This window comes from Crinia signifera, chromosome 5 (assembly GCF_055691185.1).
Source record: "Crinia signifera chromosome 5, ASM5569118v1, whole genome shotgun sequence".
NCBI lineage: Eukaryota > Metazoa > Chordata > Amphibia > Anura > Myobatrachidae > Crinia > Crinia signifera.
The window spans coordinates 312334064-312359220 of record NC_139221.1 but is presented as its reverse complement, the minus strand read 5'-3'; the positions used below and the strand labels follow the sequence as shown (position 1 = coordinate 312359220).

The following is a 25157-nucleotide window of genomic DNA, read 5'->3' as shown; positions in this document are numbered from 1 at the left end:
AGTGGCCACATAAAGAACATAGTAATGGGATTAATATCAGAGGGACCATAAACTGTAATATTGTATTCCCGCTCTTTTAGATCATCCAGGGACTGCAACCGATATTTTGTTTAAAAATAGAAAAATATCTGTTAGATTGAATGAGAAATTTGCTACGTTTTCAAAAAATATTTGACCGATTCTACAGTAGGCTACGAACACTTGGATTTTTTCATTGGCGAAACATAGGCAGTATTCCCGGTATTACCCCAACCACCGCACGGGAAAATGAATTGACCTTCGTTGTCCGTTCTCTATTCATAGACTATAACGTCAGCAAAATGCTTCTGTATAAATACGGTTCAGTATAACGTGGACTGGAGACTAATCCTCAGAAAATATGCAAACTGGTCCCTTCCGCCAATAATGAGCCCTAATTAATTGTTTCCAACTTGTTAGTTATACAGCTACCAGCCTACCAATAGCAGAAGCTGTAATCTATGCCCATTTCCTAATATGGATCCCCAATATCAGCCCCGATTTCTATACAGCACAAATTGTATGAATGGAACATTCTACAGTTATATAGGTCCTGTTATTACTGCGTTATTCCTCTAAGAAACACATGGACAGGAAGGGTGTCCATTGTTATGGCTGGCAGGAAATTCTGTGTGTTGTAGTGCCACAAAAGCTGGAGACGCAACTTTTTGTTTTGCCTCCAGTCACCTGGTATGAACTTACGCCCCTGTATAGGTGCAATGAAGTTCTACTATACACAGTGTGTGATTAGCAAGTTTGGGGGACGGTAACAGGAGTATGTGTGGGGGGTGACCTCTTACCTTCTGTACACCAATCTTCACAGCTCGTTCAATTATATCAGCAAAGTCATCTGTGGAGTTAAACACTAATTATCCAAAGTTACACACATGTACACAACTAGGAACATATTACACAGTAATGTCAAAATCATTTTTCACAAAATTGCCACTACTTGTGTGGGTTCTCAAATCACCCTTGCCGGCTATCAAACTTGGACTGGGCCTTGAGGAGCCCACCACGGAATACAGTGGGAGTCGCCCAAGTTTAAGGGGTGTGGCCAGCCTCCAGAGGGGATATAAAGGAGGGGGCAGGGGTGTGTCAGGACCACCCACCAGGGGCGGAACTACCAGGCAGGCCTGCAGTGCATATAACACAAAATGTACCGAGAAATACGTATCACTGCAACTCGCAGAGCATCTCAGTCGCACCGGATGTTGCGCACCCTATAGCGTACAGATGCTAGGTGTATGAGGACACTTGTTTAGATAACAAAACTGGAAATTATATCACATGTCAACTCACCTTGATGCTTCTTTGTGCCTCTATAAATTCCTCTAAACATAGGATCTGTCAGATTGATGCCGATATCTACATCAAAAACACAACAAAGATATGTGTTAGCTTAAAGGAAAGGGGTCAGGTGACACTGTCATCTAGATAATCTAGGTGCTGCCTCATCTAGATTACTGTGCCCAGTCCTGTATAGGTCATTGGCGCGGCCACATCTAGATTATTATTTATTTATTAGCAGTTTCTTATATAGCGCATACATATTCCGCAGCGCTTTACAGAGAATATTTGACCATTCACATCAGTCCCTGCCCCAGCGGAGCTTACAATCTATATTCCCTACCACAGACATTCTAGAGTTAATTTTTTGGAAGCCAATTAACGTACCAGTATATTTTTGGATTGTGGGAAGAAACCGGAGTACCCGGAGGAAACTCACGCAAGTATGGGGAGAATATTCAAACTCCGCACAGTCAAGGACATGGTGGGTATTGAACCCCTGACCTCAGTGCTGTGAGGCAGTAGGGATGGGACATCGAAAGAAAACATCAGTCAAATGATGTTTTTCAACATTGGTTGCAAAACATCATTTAGACCTAAACATTGATACTGTGAACCCGATGTTAACCGATGTTTCGATATTTTTTAAAATAAACTGGTTACCAAAGCATATAATACACTAATAAGCTTCTGAAATGATAAATAATCCCTCTATTAAGTTTATCTTGTTGGGGTGGGTGCAGTTGCACTCTCAAATCCACCACATAAGTATAAAAGATGCAACATTGCCAACATCAAACATCTGAGCAACCCGATTGTTGCTTAGAATAACCATCAGAACAAAGACGCTGGAGCCAGTGCAACTGCAAATTAATGTTTGAAACACGTCTGCATTTGATAAACAAGCCCCCATCCCCTCCCTCAAATAGAAACTACTGTACCTGTCACTCAGTATCTGCGTCCGCTGTTACTAATAAATCACTGCACATGTGCAGTGTGACTGACATTGCATTTCAAAGAAATAAACTGTGCAAATGTCTGCATCCACAACTGAATCAGGCGATTTGTAAGGTGCTGTGATATGCTTGCTGCATAATAATACATCAATTGATAGATTGTAAGCTTGTGAGCAGGACCCTCATACCTTTGACTGAATGTAAATACCCTGTTTGTTGTATCACTGTCTCCTATTGTAAAGCGCAAGTGAATATGCTGCGCTATATAGGAAACTATTAATAAATAAATAAATAAATAAATATGAAGGGAGTTCACCACAATGTCACTACTAGTGACTATCGTACTATACTGTTCATTCTAGCACCCACTATCTTTGAAAACCCATGCAGTTCCTCTTCCCTGCCTGGGGTGTCGCTGTCTGCTGTAGTGCTTCTAGCACAGTGCGGTCTGTATATAAGCACTGATATGCAAACCAGACCTGTGCTAGAAACACCACAGCAGACAGCGACTCACTAACAGCACCAGTTGCAGTGAGGCAGGGGTGGGGCTGTCCTGTGTGCTGCTGCTGAATGGCTGACCAGACTGTCTTTCACTGTCAGCTACCACTCACAGCAGCAGCACACAGCCACACACACATATGAAAGCCCAGCCAGCTGTGATACTGTCATGTTTGTTAATGTTTTTTTTTATCAGTCTCTTAAGTTTTTAATGAATATAAATCAAGGAGAGAGTGAGCTGGCTGCAAAGCATTGAAAGCAGCACACATTGACACACAAAAGAAAAAACATTGGAAGATTGAGAAAAACATCGGGGGAGAAATCTAGCGATGTTGATGAAACATTGGATCCTCAACATTGCAGGGTTAAACATCGAACATTGGAACCATAAATCCGATGTTACCGATGAAACATCATATGATTACCCATCCCTATAAGGCAGTAATGCTAACCATTACACCATCCGTACTGCCCAGTTTAGAGATGGGCAAAACGGATCATTAAGCCGAGCCGGGATCCGGTGGCTCTCTCAGTGAAAAAGATACGGATCTTTTAGACGAATCCTCTGCTCGCTTTAACAAAAAGGGGAATATACATGACCGAGAAAAAACACTGCTCGATGGCTGAGTGCAGAATCGCCATCGATGGCGTCTGCACCGATGGCCATCTTTGGCAGCCGCAGCTAATCTTTCTATCACTTGTAGTCACAGCACTGTACTCAGTCTCCAGAGGTAGTACATCTCAGCTGTCACAAGTGGCAGCACTGAGATCAGGAAAATGCATTGTAATGGAAAACGAAACTGCAACGGATCACCTTTTTGGGATCGGCGGCTCACGCGTTCTTGAATGGGATCCGTTCAAAAGATCCGGTTCGTTCGCGAACGACCCATCTCTAGCCCAGTTCTCTATAGGTCATTGGTGCTGCCTCATCTAGATGATGTGCCCAGTTCTGTATAGGTCATTAGTACGGCCTCATCTAGATTACTGTGCCCAGTTCTGTATAGGTCATTGGTGCTGCCTCATCTAGATGATGTGCCCAGTTCTGTATAGGTCATTAGTACGGCCTCATCTAGATTACTGTGCTCAGTTTTGTCCATTGGTACGGCCTCATCTAGTATTACTGTGGGTGTGTCTGTGAAAAAAATGGCAGCGGATTGGCAAAAAATGGCCGTGAATTTAACAATCTGTGGCGCTTTTACGACAAAACAGATCTGGCTTGTTTTAAAGTTGGATCTATTTCTGCCTTCAGTGCTGTTGATAACAGCAGCATTAATTAGGCAACGGTCACTATTTCTGGAAATTGCAGCTGGGTCTGAATACCCCCCTTATACCCCTTTTCCACAAGACAAGCCAGGTCACACCTGGTATTTTGTACCTGGCTCGTAAATCCTTTCCCACTAGTGTCCGACATGGCATAATACCGGGCGGGTGACATCACCAGGAGGAGGGGCCTGAGCCAGCACTGGGACATGAGAGCATCTGCCGCTGGGAGATACTCTCGTCTCCCAGTCCCAGTGTCACCATTGAATTGTAGTAAACAGGACCCATCTCGCATCGAAGCGGATTACCCATTTCCATTTCCCCCGGACCTTGGAGAATCCCGAATCCAACCCAGCAAATTACCTGGGTTGGATTGCTGGGTCAGTCAACCCGGAATTTTTTTTACCAGGAAACGTTTCCACTAGCAAGAAACCGGGATTGATGCGCTTCCCCACGCAAAGTCCCAGGTTACTTTTTGCTAGTGGAATAGGGGTATAATAACATATCTCCCAACATGACCCTCTCCAGGAGGGACACAATGCTCTGTTCCTGGACTTCCCCTCCTATTTATGATTACCATCACCTGTGTTGAAGCAACTTTAACAATCAATTAACCTGTTCAACACAGGTGATGGTGATCATACATTAAAAGTGAAGTCCAGGAGCAGAGCAATGTGTCCCTCCTGGAGAGGCTCATGTTGGGAGGTATGGAGTAATTATACAGTGCTGCACCCATAGCCGGTGGCATCATACATCCTCCATGAGTTATTATGGAGCGAGGCAGCTGTGACTGGTACACAGATATAACTCAGTAATGGTATTGTGGTTGTACAGAATACAGTCCTCACCAATGAATCTGAGCCGTGACATGTTGCTGAGTCTGGCGTGGCAGATGCTCCCTGAAAGTCTAGTACTGACTGTACGCCGCCATCTTGGTACACCCTCCGCAGATCAGGCTGTGTGCTATCCTCCATCTTGGTACACCCAGCTGTATGCACTACAAGAGAACACATCCAGCAAGTGGCAAACTCTGTGTTATACAACCTCACAACCCACCCCCACGAGTATAGTATTATTATGACTGAGAATGGAAGTAATGTCTGCCTCTGCCCCATCGTGTCACCTTCGCAGCGGCCATTTTAGTGTAGAACATTCACATTAGCATCTGGGGAAATTTGGTCTCTAAGAAAATGTCCGCCGCCTTAGCAGTGAGAGCTTCCTGGTGCAGACATGTGTCTGTGGCCGTTGCTGTCACCTCGTGTGCCCGGTGTGAGAAGCCAATAGCTGAGTCGGTCGCGGTGACGTCAGAAGTGTGTCGCACAGTGCTCCCAGGACGAGTCCGGAGGACCCAGTCAGGAAGGGGGGTGGCAAGATGGCGGGCTACCTGACTCACCAGCAAATGGTGCTGAGACTGTATAAGCGGGCTGTGCGGCACCTGGAGTCCTGGGTGGTGTTCAGGTAATGCTACATGTGTGTATGCTACATGTATGTGCATGCTGACTGGTGGGATGCGGGTCATCTGTATGACCTCCTTCCAGAGAGGGCAGTCAATGACAGGAGGGGACAGCTGTCTCCCAGCTACATCATGTCACTGTGTGTGTGATTAATACATGTACTGTACCAGTCCTATGTGCTCTGATCTACACCTGTATTGTGTGTTCAGCCAACCAAGCCATGTGTATGGTAGGGGCTAGAACCACTTCTGTTTTGTTTATTTATTTTTGAGAGTTTTCCCATCATGCACTGGGACCACATATACCTGGAGTGGGAATATAAATCTGTGACTGGCTAAGCGAGAATGCAAGGGTACAATCCAGCTGCAATAAAATAACCTGCACCTACGTGAAATACAAATAAAGTAAAAAGAGGGCATCTAACTACTTACCCCCTCACCTAACGTCACATCCTGCTCACAAAACAGAAGTGCTGTCAGTGTGGCAGGTATGGGCTGCTGTCAGCGAGGCGGAGACGGGCTGCTTTTAACGAGGCAAGGGTGGGACAATTTGGGATTGTTTACGCTAGAAAAGAGATGTTTAAGGGGAGATATGCTTAACTTGTGTGTGTGTGTATATATATATATATATCAGGAGGGGATGCGGTCATTCGTCAGACTGCATTTAGGTCTACAGTCATTAGGTCGACCCCACTAGGTCGACTGGAATGAAGGTCGACCTGACTTAAGGTCGACATGGGCCAAGGTCGACATGACTTAAGGTCGAAATTGCATAAAGGTCGACATGAGGAAGGTCGACTGGTCATAAGGTAGACGTGGGTTTTTCACTGTTTTTTGAGCCGACATGTGCCGACAGGCGGTATTTCATGCCCTACCATCCACTAGGGCGTGGTGGGAGAATAAAATAGTGTGCCGAGCGCAGCGAGGCACCGTGCCCGAAGCATTGCGAGCGAAGCGAGCGATGCGAGGGTCCAATTCTCATTGCCAACTGTGTCCATGTCGACTGTGTCGACATTCGGATAAAAAAAAAGTGAAAAACCCATGTCGACATTATGACCAGTCGACCTTCCTCATGTCGACCTTTATGCAAATTCGACCTTAAGTCATGTCGACCTTGGCCCATGTCGACCTTAAGTCTGGTCGACCTTCCTGCCAGTCGACCTAGTGGGGTCGACCTAATGACTGTAGACCTAAATGCAGTCTGACGAATGATCCCATTCCATCAGGGGCCAATATAATCTAGTTCCCTGCACATTTCAAAATCAGTGTAGTTCCTCTCTCCTACCTGGGGTGTCGCTGTCTGCTGTGGTGTCTTTATCACAGTGGGGCCTGTATCTCAAAACAGACCAGACTGTACTAGAAGCACCAAAGCAGACCGCGACACCTACGACAGGAGAGAGGACCTACACGGATTTTGAAATTTGCAGGGTGCTAGAGTGAACACTACATCAGGGTTGCCTACCCTCCCGGAATGACCGGGAGGGTCCCAAAAATCGGGTCACCCTCCTGGCCCCCCGGAAAGGTGGGCAACCCTCCCGGATTCTGGGGGACCCCCCCCCCCCCCCTGACCGCGGCGTTTGAATGACCTTATCTGTGGAAGGGGAGGGGCAAAAGTGTCATAATCGCGTCATTTAGCCCCCTCCTCATATTGAGTCACTTTCCTTCATGGGGGTGGAGCTTAATGATGTCGCATTTAAGCCCCGCCCCCAAACGCCTGGTGGAAGTCTCCTTTCCGGACTTCTCCCGGAGAGGAGCTTTCAAAAGTCGGCAACCCTGCACTACATATATAGGGTGAAATTTAATAGGTGAGAGATTCAGAAAGTGAGAGATTTGGTAAGAAAGCTCCAGTTTTTTTTTCAAAGCGGCAATCATATAAACTGCTAAATCAAACTGGTTTAGCAGTGTAAATGATTGCCGCTTTAAAAAAAAAAATAACTTCATTTCAGATACCAGTTGGTACTGCCAGGTTATTGGTGTTCAGCATTTACAGATATATATTTGTAGACAATTAAGCTGCTGTATTACTCCCGGCAGAGACCAGTTCCGCTATGAGGCCTGTCTCCTGAGAGCGCGCTTTGATGATCATAAGAATGAGAAGGACTTGGTCAAGGCCAGGCTACTGCTAAAGGAAGGCGAGGAAGAGTTCTACATTCGCCAGCATCCCATGCCCTACACCTTCCCAGACTCTCCTGGAGGGACGTCCTACGAGAGATACGAATGCTTCAAGGTGGGCTGTGGATTGGCGTTCGTGGGGGGGCAGAGTCATGCCTGTGCTATTGTGTATGGACAGCGCGCTCCCACAGGCTCCATCAGTACAAGAACGTGTGGGGTGGAACAGTAGATTGTAGCATTCCTGCCATAATGGTTATATTATCCCTGTATCTCTGGTATAATTGTCAGCCTGCCGGGAATTATAACCGTATAAGTGTGAGGCTGTGTACACACGGGGGCGATTTTGTCTAATATCGCGGGAAATATGGTCGCTGAGCGACCATATTGCTCGCGATGGGAGTGTGCACCGGCGATATATCCCCGGGTGCGCGCTCCCGTTTTCTCCCCCGTAGTGATCGCTGGTCGCAGGAACATGCTCCTGCGACCAGCTGATTTCCACTGCCGGGCTCCGCCGGCAGTTTCTTTTTCATCAGCGACCATCTCTGGTCGCTGATGCAAACGGGACACTGAGCGATATATCGCTCACGATATATCACCCCTGTGTGTACGGGGCGTAACAGTCGTGTCACTAGGTATAAGCTACCGGCTGCTGAGACGTGACTTATAATTTCCATATAATATATGAGAGGCTCAGTAGTACTTGCAGAACATTTAACTTTATCCTGTCTCGTGCTTCACGCTGATATTATTTAGCGATGTTTATGAGAAGCACCTGAGGACTGAAGTGATGACATCACATGTCACCTTTGTATGACATCATGTGTTTTATGTGCAGGTGCCGGAGTGGAGCCTAGAACACTGGCACCCCTCGGAGAAGGCCATGTATCCGGACTACTTTGCTAAAAGAGAAGAGTGGAAAAAGATCAGAGAAGCGTCCTGGGACCGTGAGGTGAGCGGACTGTGACGTGTTGCCGTGTAACTGTGCTTGTACAGGGGCGGGCAGTCCTGTGTCTGCTGATAGGTAGAGAGGCTTCTTATAGGGAACCCCCTCTGACACGGGTTCTACAGAGCAGCAGTGTAAATGGGGAGTCTGAGCCAGGGATGTGGAGCCGGAAAGCCCAGTCTTCCACTTGGACTCTGGTAGTAAGATACAGGAGTGGTAGTGGAAGGTTTGGCCTATGGACCCAGTAATAGTGAGCCTTCACATGACACTAACTTACCGGCTTGTGCATTCCCTTCTGCAGCATCTTACTACAGTAGTCTGTCTGGCTCCATTCTGCTCCTCTCTGAAATGTATATCCGCAGTATGAGACATTTACTTCAGCGCACTCCCCCCGCATAGGAAACTGTGACATCCAATATGTATCATATCCATAGGCAACAGAAACCATTTGGACAGAATTCGGGGTTACTAAAATCGCAGGAGGAAGACTGAACGATACAACAGTGTAAAAATTGCAGGAGGGCATCGCACTAGCCATCTGAAGGTGAAATCTGCACTGCAGTAGTTAGTAACTGTCCAGTGGACTCTGTAGCAGTGATGTGCTACCTAGCTGAACAAGTGGTCAGGAATTGGGGCTTCAATTACTCGGGATGTCCCGCCGCTGCCTAATCATCTGACCAATCACAAAGTATTACAGGGCAGCTGGGGGTTATTCACTGTGCTGATTCCTGGGTTCATCATTCCAAACTAGCTGCAGTACAATCATGTTAGAACAAATCCATCATTACCTGTTGGGCTGCAGCGGTGTGCTCCAGGTGTAATGTAATTGCTGGTAGTAGTTACTGAATCCCCTAGCATAGATGTGGCCTCTATAACTGTGAATGGACCAATCACATGGTTTACCATCCTTGGACAGTAATTGGAAGTCGGGGAAAGTGACCGTAATGTGATGGAGGCTCCTGTTTGGCAGATGATATTCTCAGTTTTACATTCAGTGTTCTCCCCAGGCATAAATACCGCCTGTCGACACGTTGTGTCGACATGGACACCGAAACATACCACCGCATCCCCTTGCATGAATCGCTACACTCGGCACACTATTTTATTCTCCCACCACGCCCTAGTGGATGGTAGGGCATGAAATACCGCCTGTTGGCACATGTCGGCTCAAGAAACAGTAAAAAAAGATATGTCGAACTAATGACCCTGTCGAACTTCCTGCATGTCGACCTAATGCTTATCTACCATCGTGCTGGTGACCCAATGACCGTATCCCCCAAGCCCCGGCACTCTCAGATAGACCTTGCAAGCAGACGCTGATTCTTGACAGACCGCTCGTTGGGAAGATCCTGTGACTGACATGGACGAGCTATGCTGACGTCCCACAGGATCCCCCAGGTTGTCTGTATGCCTGCGCCCTATATTGTGTGCCACACGCCAGCCCATCTCTCTGCAACGGACTCCAGCCGCTGCTCCGTCTCCTGCCTGGCTGCAGTGAGCGGATACTCTATCTGGCTCCTGCCGCACAGTGTAGACACATAGACCGGAGCACTGGGTCTACCCCTTTGTGCTTGTCCCGGCAGCCACTGCACACACTGACCCCGGGCCATAAAGTCGGACCAGTTTGCCCTTGAGCTCCCCTGGCAGCTTCCTGGGAGGCTCGCTTACAATTTGGCACTTGATGTGCCTTTTTTACATGCAATAAACTGCATGCAAAAAGCTCCCGGAGGGCGGGCAGCGTGTCCGAGCGGCCGCTGTGAGGTGGTAGTGGCATTTGCCAGGTGGCAGGGAGAGAATCGCTGCTGAATTTAAAAAAATATTTTGAAAAGGACTGGCCGGTCGGTTATTGGCTGAGAGAACTCTCTCAGCCAATCAGCGGCCTCCCATATGATCGGCTGAGAGAATTCTCTCAGCCAATCAGTGTCTGGCCAGTCTTTTCAAAATATTTTTCTAATTCAGCAGCGTTTCGCACTCCGCCGCCCTGGCAAATGCCGCTACCACCTCCCAGCCACCGCTCGGGCCAACTGGCTTAACCCCGCTGCCCGTATCTGGCTGCACATAGGTGTGTGCCAGCGGTACTTCACCACTGGCACACACCTAGGATCGGACACAATACATCGTGGGTGCTATAATGCACCCGTGATGTGCCACTGATGGGTCCGATCTGATAGATTGAACCTGCTGCAGGTTCAATCTGTAGGGTCCGATCCGATGCGCACGGTGCCGCGCATCGGGTCGGCGGGGGTGGCAAACATATCCATTTTGGGCCGATTTCTCCGGAAATGGCCCAAATCGGATAAGTGTATGGGCACCTTATGAGTTAAACACAAGACCCCCACCCAGCTGGTAAAACATTTCTGGAGAGAACACTGACATTGTATATGGGGAGTGTCCTGTCAGGGGAAATGTTACTGGTAACACACTTGTTACGGGAACTATAAATGTTTGGCCTTGGTGACAATGACACAAAGCCAGCGCCAGACTTATATCATTAGGGTCTGTAGGCACAAGTCTCCTGTAACATACATCTATACCCGTATGTGTGTGTGCAGATCATTGTCTGTAACCAGACTGTAGCACAGGAGGAATTGGGGTGGGTTTTAAAAATAAACTATATTGACAAAAAATAAATTTCTTAATTAATAAAAGAACTTAATGTATTTTAAACCTGTATTTGTAGTTTTCTATGTAATAGATTGAATCCAAAAGCAAATCCTTATGTGGGGGCTGCCAGGCAGAATTCCTGGTCTGCCTAGGTGTCAGATTGTAGTGCTGATAGGGTTACTTGCTGTCTGGCGTTAGGTGCTGTGGGGAAGGGGGTCCCCTACTAATCAGTAGTACAGGGCGAGGGAGGCTGGTCGCTAACAGAGAGTCTTATTTATAATAAACCCATACAGGCTTCTTTGGGCCAAAGGTCAGGGAGAGTGTGCAGTGAGCATAGGCAGTGCGCCGTGTTCCGTGCTCATTAGCAGTGCACTCATTGGGGCAGCCCATGTACAGGGTACAGCTTACTCTGCATAATTATTCCACATAGATATTCTCTTTCTTTTCTTTCTTTTCTTTCTTTCTTTTCTTTCTTTCTTTCTTTCTTTCTTTCTTTCTTTCTTTTCCCCAACAGAATCTAGAATATTAAACATGTTCAATAATCCCTATTATTAACATGAGTACTTGTTTAGTTTCACATCGGATGCGATATTAAGCGATCCGATTTTTTTTTTTTTTTTACCTGTTCATAACACCACTTTCCACTACGAAATGGACTTGACTTTATATAGTGTGCCGAGCGCAGTGAGCCACCGAAGTGTCGCGAGGGGACGCGCATTACTGCACTCGCCACACTATATTAAATCAACTCCATGCGTACTGGATAGTGGGGTTATGAACAGGTAAAAAATCGCATACCATATATCGGCCGCCTTGAAACTAAGCAAGTACCTTTCACATTTTTCATTTCCTCAATTTCAACAATAATTGCTAGCCACTGGTCAGAAGATCAGGTCATTGTGAGAGCTGCACATAGACACCCATAAGCCCTGTGTAAATTATCGGTTGTATGTGTCTCCTCGCACAGGTGCAGCAAATGTTGGAAGAGACGCCCCCTGATGGTCCAAAGACTGAAGCTCTGCCACCAGCCCGTAGGGAGGGTGACTTACCTCCACTCTGGTGGTCTTTTGTGACGAGACCGCGTGAGAGGCCGGCATAAGACGGAGGCGTCACACCTGATCATGGTCACTCTAGCCATACTTGTATATGATATATCCCTTATATTAAATGTCTGTGGACAAACTACATCGTTGTTAAAGTGGTTTTGTTTCAAAATACAAATGTTATATTAGTAATGTAAATAGTGCACATATTAGTTTCCAATCTATATTCCCTGTCACGTGGACACAAAAATGATTGCTACTAGCTCACACCTGTCCTTACCTGTAGGTGAGACTGAAATAGTTATGTCTAAGGAAGACAAAGGCAAAACAACAAAGGGTTTTGGGGCACACTTTTAATTAATAAGTGAAAAGAATTGAGAGGATGTGTGAATTCAGAAATAACTTTCTCTGTCGTCCATCCTGGTGACACAGCTAACCATGGTATGGAGGAGGGTCCGCAGGAGCAAGGCACCTATGCTAACTTCGAGAGGCAGGCTCCTTCCTTCTGCATCCCAGCATTCCTCAGTTTGTTTTAGGTGCCCACTGGAGTGGGTCTTATGCTTACTGGCTGCAGCCGTTTGTAGAGTAGCTAGGAGTTTGTTTTTTTCTTAATATTCTCTTAGTGACAGGCTACAGTGTGAGGCCTCCAGGGGACGTTTCTTTACACTGACAGTGTAGCAGAGGCTGACAGAAGCGCATCCTGTCAGCTCTCTGTGTGCAGAGAGACGCTGTCTGTCCTCTCTGCACAGTGCTTTAACCCTCCACAAAGGGAGGTTTCCTGGGCCCTGGGGTGAGTCCTGAACCAGCTCCCTGCTTAGGGGGGATCTTGGGGGACGGACTACCTGCTATGGCGGCACCATTTTAACGGGCTTATAGGCAGAAATCTTTAGGGAGACTATTACAGAAGTCCAGTGCAGCTGGATGCTTCCAAGTGATCCCAGTCTGAGGGGAGACACTGGAAGTAAGTAGAAGCACTTGGTAGGAGCGGCTGAAAGGGGATGGTGCCAAAAGGCTTCCCTCCCAGCTGAAGCAGAGACTTGGACTCTTCCTGCACTCCGTTCTGGCGCCTTTATCTCTCCACACGGTGCGGAGCTGAAGGAGGATTTCACACTGCAGAGCTGAGTGGAAAGATCCTGGGCAGCGCTTCCCCTGGTGACCGCTCAGGGTCAATTGCAGTAGACCGATAAGTACTGGGATATGTTATTCTGTACAAACTCCTGACATTGTGCACTGTGTATGTTATCATGACAGAAAGGTGTAGTGCTGCTGCTCTTGGGGAGGGAGCGTCTGCCATGTTAATTAACTGCAGGTTTTGCGGAGTTAAATTAACTATTGAACAGATGGATCATGGGGATTTGTGCCCCGTTTGTTAGTCTGTGCCCAGTGGGGCTCAATCCCACAGGTCGGAGCAGCCTGAACCTCCCCAATTGAGATCCATCTCCAGGTGAGCCTCTACATCTCAGCCACCTGTTGAGACATTCTCCATTGAGGACTGGACCTCTGACCGAGATCTCTCCAGGCAGGCTCATCCATCACAGCCACCTGTTCAAGTCAAGTCCCGCCCAGGCAACTTTGAGGACCACCTCAGCCATCTTTTGAGACACTCCCCACCGAGGACAATAGCACGGGACCACTGACAGAGATCACTCCAGGTAGGCTCATCCATCAAAGCCATCTGTAATAGTCAAATAGTCAAGTGTCCCCCCCCCCCCCCCCCCCCCCCCGGGAAACCTTGAGGACCACAATCACCTCTGGACACCTCCAGGTGTATAACGACCACGATCATCCCAAGGAGGACCTAGATTCAAGTCCCAAGTCTTGGTGGCTCTAACATCCTTCCTGACAGTGAGATGTTATTCATTATTCAGTATTTGAACTTTATTTATTAATAGTGTATGCAAATGTATTAGATATGTGTTTTTTAATAAACCAATTTTAATTTTACATCCCATGGTGATCATTCCTCAAACAGCGCTGTGCTTCTCTCTTCATTTCTTCTTAACCTGCATGGGCGGCTGCCATGGGGAGATCTATGAATGCCTTAGTACAGGCTCTGAATAGGCAGAGAGATGAGCTTGTTAAGTCTCCTAGGCCTATTTCCTCCTCTCAACCTTCTGTGGGCTCTATTACCCCATCTCAGGGGGACCCTGCTTTGAGCAGTTGTCTAAGGCTCCTGAGGTTACTTCACCTATGCACCCTTTATCCACACCTCCCCTTCTTAATTTACAGTCTGAAGATGAATGTACTGAAGATACATTTTGGGACCAGAGGGAAGAATTCGAGTCTTCTGTCCCTGGTATTGAGGATTTGATATTGGCAGTTAAACAGACATTGCCAATTCAGGGTGTATTTAAGAAACTGTGCGGGGATGCAGTTACTTTTCCCTCGGATGAGGGCATGATAGCATTACTTGGGGAAGCAAGGACACCTGATAAGAGGCTACTCATGCCCAAGAGATTTGCAAACATGTATCCCATGTGAAATTGTGGGAAAGGATCCCTTTGGTAGATGCACCTGTTGCTAGGTTGTCCAAGACCGCTGCTTTGCCTGTACAGGGGTTGCTGCTTTCAAAGACCCCGTGAATAAAAAGATTGAAGGCTGTCTTAAGGCTGTGTTTGAAGGGGTGGGCTTTACCTTACGCCCAATTATTGCATCTGCTTGGGTATCTAAAGCGATGATGAAGTTGGCTGATGCTTTGTGTAATCAGCTTCAACCTGACACAGAAGCCTTTGCTTTGGCAGAAAAGCTGGAGTGTGCAGCGGTATATGTTTGTGAGGCTAGTGAAGAAGGCGCTGAGATGGCGTCAAAGGTGTCAGCCACCTCCGTGGCAGCTAGGAGAGCTTTATGGCTTAAGGCTCGGGAAGCGCACAGTGAATCCAAGAAGTCTCTAGAAGCATTGGCTTTTAAGCGAGAACTTTCTTTTTGGGGCAGAACTGGATTCCCTTATCAAGCCAGCCACAGGGGGAAAGAGCTCTTTCCTTCCCACCACATCTAAGAGGTTTGGGGCATTTAAGCTGTCCTTTTGTTCCTCCTTTCTAGGAGGTGCGTCCAGTAGAGGACAAACAGGAAGGGGAAAGTTCCGCTCTGGCAAAGGAAGGGCGCCCAGATCCCGTTTCAGGGCCTTTGCAAAGAAACACCCTTCCAAAAGTGAGGATAAGTCCTCAGCATGACGAGGCGGAGACTCCCCGTTCTGGGATCACAGTGGGGGGTCGCATCCTGCAGTTTCATGTGTGGAATCTCTCCACCCCGGACCCTTGGTTTCTCTCCATCATTTCTCAGGGGAGCTCCCAGAAAGAGATTTCTCCCAACACCCCTGCCGCGAGAAGATCGCTTGCGAAAAGCTCTCTTGGGGGCGCCAACGTCGCTTCTCGAGAAGGGAGTGGTGATCCCGGTGCCTCAGGAGGAAAGAAAGAAGGGATTTTATTCCATTCTTTTCTTAGTCCCCAAACCGGACGGTTCCTTCAGACCCATTCTAAACCTACATCTGTGGGTGGACCACTTCAGGATGGAATCTCTGCGGTCAGTGCTTTTAAGATTAGAACCTGGAGAATTTCTAGTATCAGTGGACATCCAGGATGCTTACCTACACGTGCCTATATGCAGGGAACATCAATCTTTGCTGTGTTTCGCAATAGGAGAAACTCATCTGCAGTTTCAGGCTCTACCTTTCGGACTGGCCACAGCACCAAGAGTTTTCACAAAAGTGATGGCTGTCATGGCAGCGGCTCTCAGGTTGAAGGGGATTGTAAGTATCTCATACTTGGACGACCTCTTGTTCAAGGCAGAATCAGCAGGAACATCAGACTATTGCAACGCAGTTTCTCCGAGACCATGGATGGATGTTAAATCTTCCAAAATCTCACTTAACACCCACTCAGAATCTTCAGTTTTTGGGTGTGATCTTGCATACACATCTACATCGTTTGTTCCTCCCAGAGTCCAAAGCAGCGAACACTCGCCGGTTGGTGCTGTCGATTCTCCAGTCGCCAAATCCATTGTTATGGCAGAGTTTGAAGCTGTTGGGCAAAATGGTGGCAACTTTTGAGACTTTGCAGTATGTTTTATTGGCCAAGAGAGGAGGAGAAAAAGAAAACTCGGGGTGGGGGCACCCTTATATTACAGTTTCTGTGAGTGTTTATGATACTATGTAAAATAAATTATTTTAATAATTAAACTTTAAGATAAGTGTTCCTTTACAAATGTACTACAGTGACACATATATAGCGCTGCAAAAATATTTTATAGATGAGGGGCAGTGTTTGCCACTTTAAGGAAAGAAAGGGAGAGACAGGTTTCTCTTTTGTAATGGGTGATCCTCATTAAGCCTCTAATTTCACCATGGTCCTGGTATAAATATAGTGGGATTCAAATCATTGGATCCTTTTTGAGAGCCTGTGATCTCACCTTAAGGCAGGTATTATAGTTGGTGACAGGTTTTTAGATTGCTGTAATAGCGTAAAAACTCGCCAGGGGGCAGTGTGGTGACACAATTCAACATATATATATAGATACGTGCATACATGTATGAGTACTCAGTGCACGGTAATACAGACTACAATAGTAAGAGAATCCACTGGACTTCAGCCAGTGGTTACCTCAGGACCCGCTCAGTCTCAGGGGGTGTGACCAAGCGCAGACGCGAAACGTACATCAGGGATTGCCGGACAACGTGGTGCACCCACGTGACTGACCGGCCGGGCAGGAACTCAGACAGGAGGCAGTGAACGGGAGACACATCCGCGGACCCTGCATCAGCACTCGCAGAGACTGAGCGGGTCCTGAGGTAACCACTGGCTGAAGTCCAGTGGATTCTCTTACTATTGTAGTCTGTATTACCGTGCACTGAGTACTCATACATGTATGCACGTATCTATATATATATATATATATATATATATATATATATATATATATATATATATATATATATATATGTTGAATTGTGTCACCACACTGCCCCCTGGCGAGTTTTTGCGCTATTACAGCAATCTAAAAACCTGTCACCAACTATAATACCTGCCTTAAGGTGAGATCACAGGCTCTCAAAAAGGATCCAATGATTTGAATCCCACTATATTTATACCAGGACCATGGTGAAATTAGAGGCTTAATGAGGATCACCCATTACAAAAGAGAAACCTGTCTCTCCCTTTCTTTCCTTAAAGTGGCAAACACTGCCCCTCATCTATAAAATATTTTTGCAGCGCTATATATGTGTCACTGTAGTACATTTGTAAAGGAACACTTATCTTAAAGTTTAATTATTAAAATAATTTATTTTACATAGTATCATAAACACTCACAGAAACTGTAATATAAGGGTGCCCCCACCCCGAGTTTTCTTTTTCTCCTCCTCTCTTGGCCAATAAAACGTATTGCTTTTCTAACTCTGGGGTGCACCACTGACTGTCCTACAACCAGGCACCAATTGGTCCAAGTACCAACAGTGCGTTAGGACTCACATACCTTAACAACCAAGGTCCTAGTCAGTCCTTACAATTTCTACTCATTACCTATCCTACACACACACCAGTGCGGTTATACTCCAACCTCCCAATTTCCCCTGTCCCTTATTGCAAACCAAGACTTTGCAGTATGCAAGGTTTCACTCAAGACCTTTTCAATGGAACATTCTGTCCAGTTGGTCCGGCAACCCCAAATTCATGAAACAGGAAACACTGTTACTGTCTCAGGAGACAAGGGACTCATTGATCTGGTGGACGGATTTGGAGTCTCTTCAATTGGGGCGCTCCCTTCACTCGTGGGATTGGTTGGTCGTCAGGGGCTGGGGGGCAGTGGCCTTACACCTCAGATTGCAAGGTCTGTGGACCAGTGCGGAGTCAAAACTGCCGATCAACATTCTGGAACTCCGGGCAGTGTGAAAGACACTCCTACAGGCGGAAAACCTCCTGAAGGGGTCGCCCATCCGCATACAATCAGACAATGCCACGGCCGTGGCTTATCTCAACCATCAAGGGGGTACTCGCAGCAGGATGGCCATACAGGAAGTCTGTGATCCTTGGATGTTTGCGAAAAGAAACCACTACACACCAGTTACTACATCATATTTTGTGAGTGGGGGTACGCATCAGGGACCCCGCCCCATTTGTTTGAACTTTTGTCCGTCCTAGCAGTCCTACACATTGTTTGTTATTCTTTCACATATCGACATCTGAGTTTGAGAATCTCACGACTGTGATCATTTGAATTTGGACCTCTAAATTGAACCATCGAAAGATACCTTTATATGTGTATGCCGGTTAGTTAACTAGTGAGTACGGTATGCATCTGTTTTGAGATCTAAACATCTACATGTCGTGAACCGTGACTTCCTGTAAAAGAAACCTTTACACACTCTTATTTTCATCTATCAGCGTCAGGGTACCTATCCCTATGTGTTTTGAAATTTGTACATTCTACACCTTGGTATTTTTATTTTATTTTTTTTCATGTAAAACATCCTATGAATAACTAACGGATGTGTGAGGTATGTTTCATAAATAATGCTATGGGGAGAACCATGTCAAAGATGCCTACCACATAAATCGCACACAACTGCGAAGATAAATAACTATTTCTGTACAGGACCAGATAGTTGCAATGTTAATAATAGAATAAATAATTTCCTCCAGAGGGTAAGAATATAGAGAAGATTCCTCATGGATCACCTGGTGCTTATGCTGTCTGGGTGTAAATACAGCACTGAATATTCGGTACTTGTTTCCTAGCACGGCCACACCGATTTGCATCGGGGTGATCGTGTCAGAAAAATCGCATGCGATGCGACCGACCCGATTTTTACATTGAATCAAATGTGAATAGGGCCCCTGGGACCCTATTTTACATTGGATTCAATGTAAAGTATTCCCCAGACCCCCAATTTTACCCCCTCAATGCCACCCCACGATTGACGAGCGCAGCGAGGGGTGGCGAGGGGTGGCGGTGCGCGTCCTCCGACCTTTTCATACCCCTACTATCCGCGTTGGCGTGGAGTTGAGAATATAAAGTGTGGCGAGCGGACGCGTATAACTTCACAGGTATACGCGTGCGCTCGCCACGCTTCGGGCTCGGTGGCTCGCCACACTTTATATTCTCAACTCCACGCCGACGTGTATAGTAGGGGTATGAAAAGGTCGGAGGACGCGCACCGCCGCGCTCTCCACGCTTCAGGTTGGCGTCAATCGTGGGGTGATGCTCACAATGGAGTTGCGTAACCCATGACGGGGCCATATACAATGTGAAATGGGTCATATTGGCCTATTTCACATTGTTTCCTATGTAAAATGGACTTAATCAAGTCCATCTCATCTTGTGCCATTATAATGGCACAAGACCGACGCGATGCTCCCGATTTCAATGTTAAAAATATTTGAACACTGAAGCCTATGGCAAAATCGCGGGCATCGCGTCGGGGGCCATGTTAATGCACGCGACCGACGCGATGCCCACGATTTTGCCTTTGCCGGCAAAATGGACCTGATTTCAAAGGAAATCGGGTCCATCGCGTACCTTAACTTTAAGGTACACGATGCCCGCAATTGTGGCCGTGCTAGGAAACAAGTACCGAATATTCTCTACTGGTCTCCCAGAAGGTACTGATCTGGCCAGTCACTGCTTAGCTGCTGAGTTCGGAAGGGATCAGGCGGCACAGTGATGTGCGGCAGTATCACCTATATGATCAATAGTAAATGATTACACCTAATGGCTAAGCACAGCAGAACCCACTTGTAGATAACAGGTTTATCTAATGCTTATCTGTTACAGAAAAACTGGTAGCAGGTAACCAGGCATGCTGCATATGGGGTGGGCTCCTGTGGTGTATGATGAGTTGCACATAAAGAGCGATACATCAGTAAATGCGGCATAAGGTGCTCACTGAAAGGGAGTGTGTATCACTTCAATGGATTTAAATTCTATGCATGAGGAGAGAAGTTAGAGAAGCAAGAGTGGTAACTGAACAGTACCTGTTTAGTGCGATGCATAATTTGCGTAGTATGAGGTGCCAAACAAGTTCCGGCAGTCACCTTGCTAGTGCTACGGCTTACTCACAGAGTGTTGGGTGCGGCAGTGATCCTGGTTCCACCTGAGAAGTGGACACGTGTTTCGCCGTTGGAGGCTTGTTCACCGTGATGTGTAGGTGAGACTGACTGCTACTAGCCTCACACCTCTTCTTACCTGTAGGTGAGACTGACTGGTGCTTCACACCTGTCCTTACCTGTAGGTGAGACTGACTGTTACTAGCCTCATGCCTGTCCTTACCTGTAGGTGAGACTGACTGCTACTAGCCTCACACCTCTCCTTACCTGTAGGTGAGACTGACTGCTACTAGCCTCACACCTCTCCTTACCTGTAGGTGAGACTGACTGCTACTAGCCTCATACCTCTCCTTACCTGTAGGTGTGACTGACTACTACTCGCCTCACAACTGTCCTTACCAGTAGGTGAGACTGACTTGGTGCTTCAACCCTGTCCTTACCTGTAGGTGTGACTGGCTGCTACTAGCCTCACACCTGTCCTAACCTGTAGGTGTGACTGGTTGCTTCTAGCCACACTCCTGTGCTTACCTGTAGGTGTAACCATAGGCGAATCTAGGGGGTGGTCCGGGGTGCACAGGACCGCCCATTTTGTAGCTGAGGGATGGGGCTTTCCAACGAGCCCAGCCCCGTGTCTCTAGCCCCCTGGGAACCTGAGATATGGCCAGGCAAAGCTAGAACGTTTTCCCTATAGGATAACATGGGACCCGCTAATTCCGACCCCCACCCAGTTCAACGGCTGCCAGTTCCCCCTTCGGCATCACTGAAGCTCGAGGTTGATCTCAGTTGAACCCAAATCGCTGGGCCTTCAATCTGATACCAGGCTGGATCCATATGGGTTAATTGGTTCCAGGGATATTGAGGTTAAACCGTTTTTTTAATTTCTTAAATATAATTTCATGACTGTTTATGTTCTTTGAGGGCAGATTTCTCTGGAACCAAACAGCCCAGTTTCACGGGACCATAATCATTCAAAGCCAACTCAAAAGTTCTTCAATATGATACTGGACTCATGTAAATGGGTCAGTTGGTTCCGAAGATATAGCTGGTTGGTTAAAGGGGGGTAGGGAGAGGGGAGTGATTGTCTCTCCCCCTCACACCAGAAAATGCAGGGACTAGGCTGGTGTATAAGGGGTCAGCCTGGGAATGTCCCTGCATGATCCTGGGAACATATTCCTGGGTAAATCCCTGCATTTTCTGTTGTGAAAGGGGTATTATTTCAAACAGCCGTGACCTGCAGTGCTCTGAATACAGCCGGGAAGCCCCCTGCTCTCTGCCCAGCTGTCAATGACTGTCACCCCTGCAGCTTCCGCTCCAATTCTTCTCCCCGCTTTCACCTTAGCCCCCCCCCCCCCCTTTAATCATGTGGTGCCGGTGCCTGGCGTGCTCCCCCGACATCACGCACAACAACAGTGCGCACAATATTTCAAATGTCCACTCGGCTAGGGGGGACACCAGGAGGGGAGTAGGAGCATGCTCTGCGCTCTGCTCCTCTCCCCATAGAAGCAGCTGCACCGCTCTCCATCTCTCCCTGCAGCAGCAGCGAAGGCTCATATAAAAAATTACATTAAGTGGCACTTTTGGGGGCATTGCTTAAGGGACGCTGCAAGTGGCGGTATGTGGGGGCATTACGCATATTGTGTGGCTTTATGTGTAAGGGGCATTACGGTGTGCAGCATCAAGTGTAAGGGGCATTATGTGTGCAGCATCATGTGTAAGGGGCATTATGTGTGCAGCATCATGTGTAATGGGTACTATGATGCGCGGCATCATGTGTAATGGGTACTATGGTGTGCAGCATCATGAGTAATGGGTACTATGGTGTGCGGCATCATGTATTATGGGTACTATGGTGCAAAACGCCCCTAGCAATGAGCACGTAGGTAAGCAGCACTTATGTGGCAAATATGTAATGGGCATTACAGTTTGTTATATAGTATGTAATGGGCATCATGATGTGTGGCACAATGTGTAATGGGCATTATGGTGTGTGGCCTTATGTGTAATTGGCATTACGGCGTGTGGCTTTATGTGTAATGGGTATTACGGAGTTTGCTAAAATGTGTAATGGGCATTACTGTGTATGGTCGAAAGTGTAATACCACACCCCTGTTTGTGATGCCACGCCTCCTTCCTGTGAGGCCACGCCCCCTTTTTTGCTGCGCGGCTATGCTGCGCAAAGGTCCCCCTTCTGTTATGTCAGGATCTGGGACCACCCATTACCATAATTCTAGATTCGCCTATGGGTGTAACTCATTGCTACTCACTTCACAGCTGTCCTTGCTTGTAGGCAAGACTAACTGCTACTAGCCTCACACCTCTCCTTACCTGTAGGTGAAACTGACTGCTAATAGCTTCACACCTGTCCTTACCTGTAGGTGTGACTGATTGCTACTTGCCTCACACCTGTCCTTTCCTATAGGTGTGACTGGTTGCTACTAGCCTCATACCTGTCCTTACCTGTAGGTGAGCCTGACTAGCGCTTCACACCTGTCCTTACCTGTACGTGTGACTGACTGCTACTAGAGCGCTCAGTCTCTACTGCGCACATGCAGACCTCTGAAAGAAATGGCGCAACAGACATTTTTTTCGATAATTCTGGCAGCACTGCTGCCTTCAACACTGGAGTGTAAGTATTAAAAAAATGGTGCAGTGTGGGCCCCCCTGGGACTCCGGGGCCCTCCAATCGTCCTAGTATTTGTAGAGGAATATGCATCTAATAAGTGATCCTTCTGACATTAATGTAAAGTAGCAAACGGCTGAAGCCTCCTGCTTGGTACAGTAGATATATTTGGTTGCAGGTAACAGGTTTTCTGACTCTCAGACATCCAGACCTAGAGGAAATAACAAAACGCCAAGTTTGTGGCCACAGACATGTGATCACCTGCACAGTACAGTTGTATAAGGCCAGAGGCGATAGCTCTAGGATGTGTTCTCCTGTACTTTCCCCCATTAGTTTCATAGAAGGAACATATTCTTGGCTGCGTTGGAAATTTATTATGAATTTATTACAAGTAGTAAGTGGCGACAATGACAAAGCTTCAGTACCCGATGGCTCAGCAGGCGTGTCACCCACCAGAATATTTTTTTTTCTTGCCGAAATACGTTGGATGGATCAACTTCACTTTGCTTTTCTTTGTTACTGACATAAGCATTGCTTCTACAATATACAAGAAGTAGATTTTATTGATGTAGGTTTATGGGGAGTGGTACATTTATATCTTTATCTGATCACCTTTAGACATTAGACAAAAATAAACGATTAAATATGGCGGTCATGTAAAATTATGATGTTTTACAATCAAGCCCCTGTCATCAGCACTGCATCATTTCTGTATATAGATGTATTTCTTTATACACTTGAGGTTTTAGTTTGCTGCTTTCATTCATATCCCATGTTTCACTGCTCATGGTTGTTTTATTTTAAAGACTTGCCAATAAAGCCATTTACACAATCGGGGCTGTGACGTACTGGGCCCCATTCTGACTTGACAGCAAGTTGGATTCTGCTGAATCTAGCAATATGCTGATTCTGTCTACCAGGGTGGTACTAGGGGCCAGATGTATCAAGCTTCAAAAGTGATAAAATGGAGAGTGATAAACAACCAGCCAATCAGCTCCTACCTGTTATTTTTCAAACCCAGCCTGTGACATGGCAGGAGCTGATTGGCTGGCTGTTTATCACTCTCCATTTTATCACTTTTGAAGCTTGATATATCTCGCCCTAGGAGAGGTCCAATAGCACTGAGGTAAACAATCAAAAGGAATCACCAATACCAGTAGTTATCCAGGTTCCTTACCTCGGAGGCCGCTGGATTGACTGTATATGCCGTCTTGGATGTGTAGTTTGCAGCACTTTATAGCTCGTACACTGCCCTATGTTCTCTATGGGTTTTTTTTAAAAGTATTTTTAATCTGTTATTTCTAAATAAAACTGTATTTCGCTATTTGCAATCTGTTAGCGCAGTGGTCCCCAACCTCGGTTCTCTAGGACCCCCAACAGTTCATGTTTTACAGATCACCTGGCAGGTGCACTCATTCACTGACACATTTGAAAAGATCCACAGCTGGAGCTAATTATTTCACTTGTGATTCTGTATGGAGACCTGAAAAACATTCACTTTTTAGGGTACTCAAGGACTGAGATTGGGAACCACCGTGTTAAGGAATCCAATACTTTAGAGCACTTTCTCAAAGTCGGTCCTCAGGACCCCACACAGTGCATGTTTTGGAGGTCTCCTCACAGAATCACTGCCTGAGCACTCCCATGGGCACGTCCACCCGCTCTGGTGGCTGCGAATGGGATGGTGAAAATCTGAGAATAAGGTCCTAAGGGCGAGATGTTCTAAGCCTTAAAAAGTGATAAAATGGAGAGTGATAAACATCCAACCAATCAGCTCTTACCTGTAAAATTTCAAACACAGCCTGTGACATGGCAGTTAGGTGCTGTTTGTTTATCACTCTCCATTTGATCACTTTTCAAGCTTAGTACATCTGGCCCAAGGTGCACCAGTGACAAATACTAATAAGCATCAAGACAAGCTGGCGTTCATATATGTAGTGTCGGGTAATCTTTCATAGCCAAGCACTGGAAGTCTCCTGTAGCACCTTCTGTAATGTAAGAGAAGAGAATACTGCGCCATGATCAATGATTCTTTTCATATATTATCCACTCAGAATAGTTTTTTCTGTTTACCACTAGGGGTCACTATTTAATCATTAAATCAGAAGGACACAGAATCTAAAAAGAAAATGATATAATTTTTAATTCTAACTCAGAAAAAATAGAAAAAATAAACATACAACAAATAATACAAAATCCACAAAACAATTATACCACAAATAATATAAAAGGGCATAAAAAGCTACTAATAAGCTATAATTGGAGAGATGGAGATCTCTGTGCAATTGATATTAGTACTCTGTTGTTAGTAATATAAAAGGCAT

General features: G+C 46.5%; 2 protein-coding genes across 2 annotated transcripts in view; one reads left to right on the top strand and one right to left on the bottom strand.

The window, feature by feature from the left end:
* Window positions 1-5034, bottom strand: part of TATDN1 (TatD DNase domain containing 1) — a 32014-nt gene extending 26980 nt beyond the window's left edge. Inside the window, exons 1-3 of the mRNA XM_083144816.1 lie at window positions 4871-5034; window positions 1321-1386; window positions 819-868 (exon numbers count right to left, since the gene is read on the bottom strand). Coding sequence (XP_083000942.1) covers window positions 819-868; window positions 1321-1386; window positions 4871-4892 — 138 coding nt within the window. The 5' untranslated portion in view covers window positions 4893-5034. The remainder of the gene's footprint in view (window positions 1-818; window positions 869-1320; window positions 1387-4870) is intronic.
* A 287-nt stretch (window positions 5035-5321) lies between these two features.
* Window positions 5322-12319, top strand: NDUFB9 (NADH:ubiquinone oxidoreductase subunit B9). Its single transcript, XM_083144817.1, has 4 exons — window positions 5322-5480; window positions 7510-7702; window positions 8423-8536; window positions 12102-12319. The coding sequence occupies exons 1-4, from the start codon at window positions 5395-5397 to the stop codon at window positions 12231-12233; spliced, it is 525 nt and encodes a 174-aa protein (XP_083000943.1). The 5' UTR covers window positions 5322-5394; the 3' UTR covers window positions 12234-12319.
* Window positions 12320-25157: the final 12838 nt, after the last annotated feature.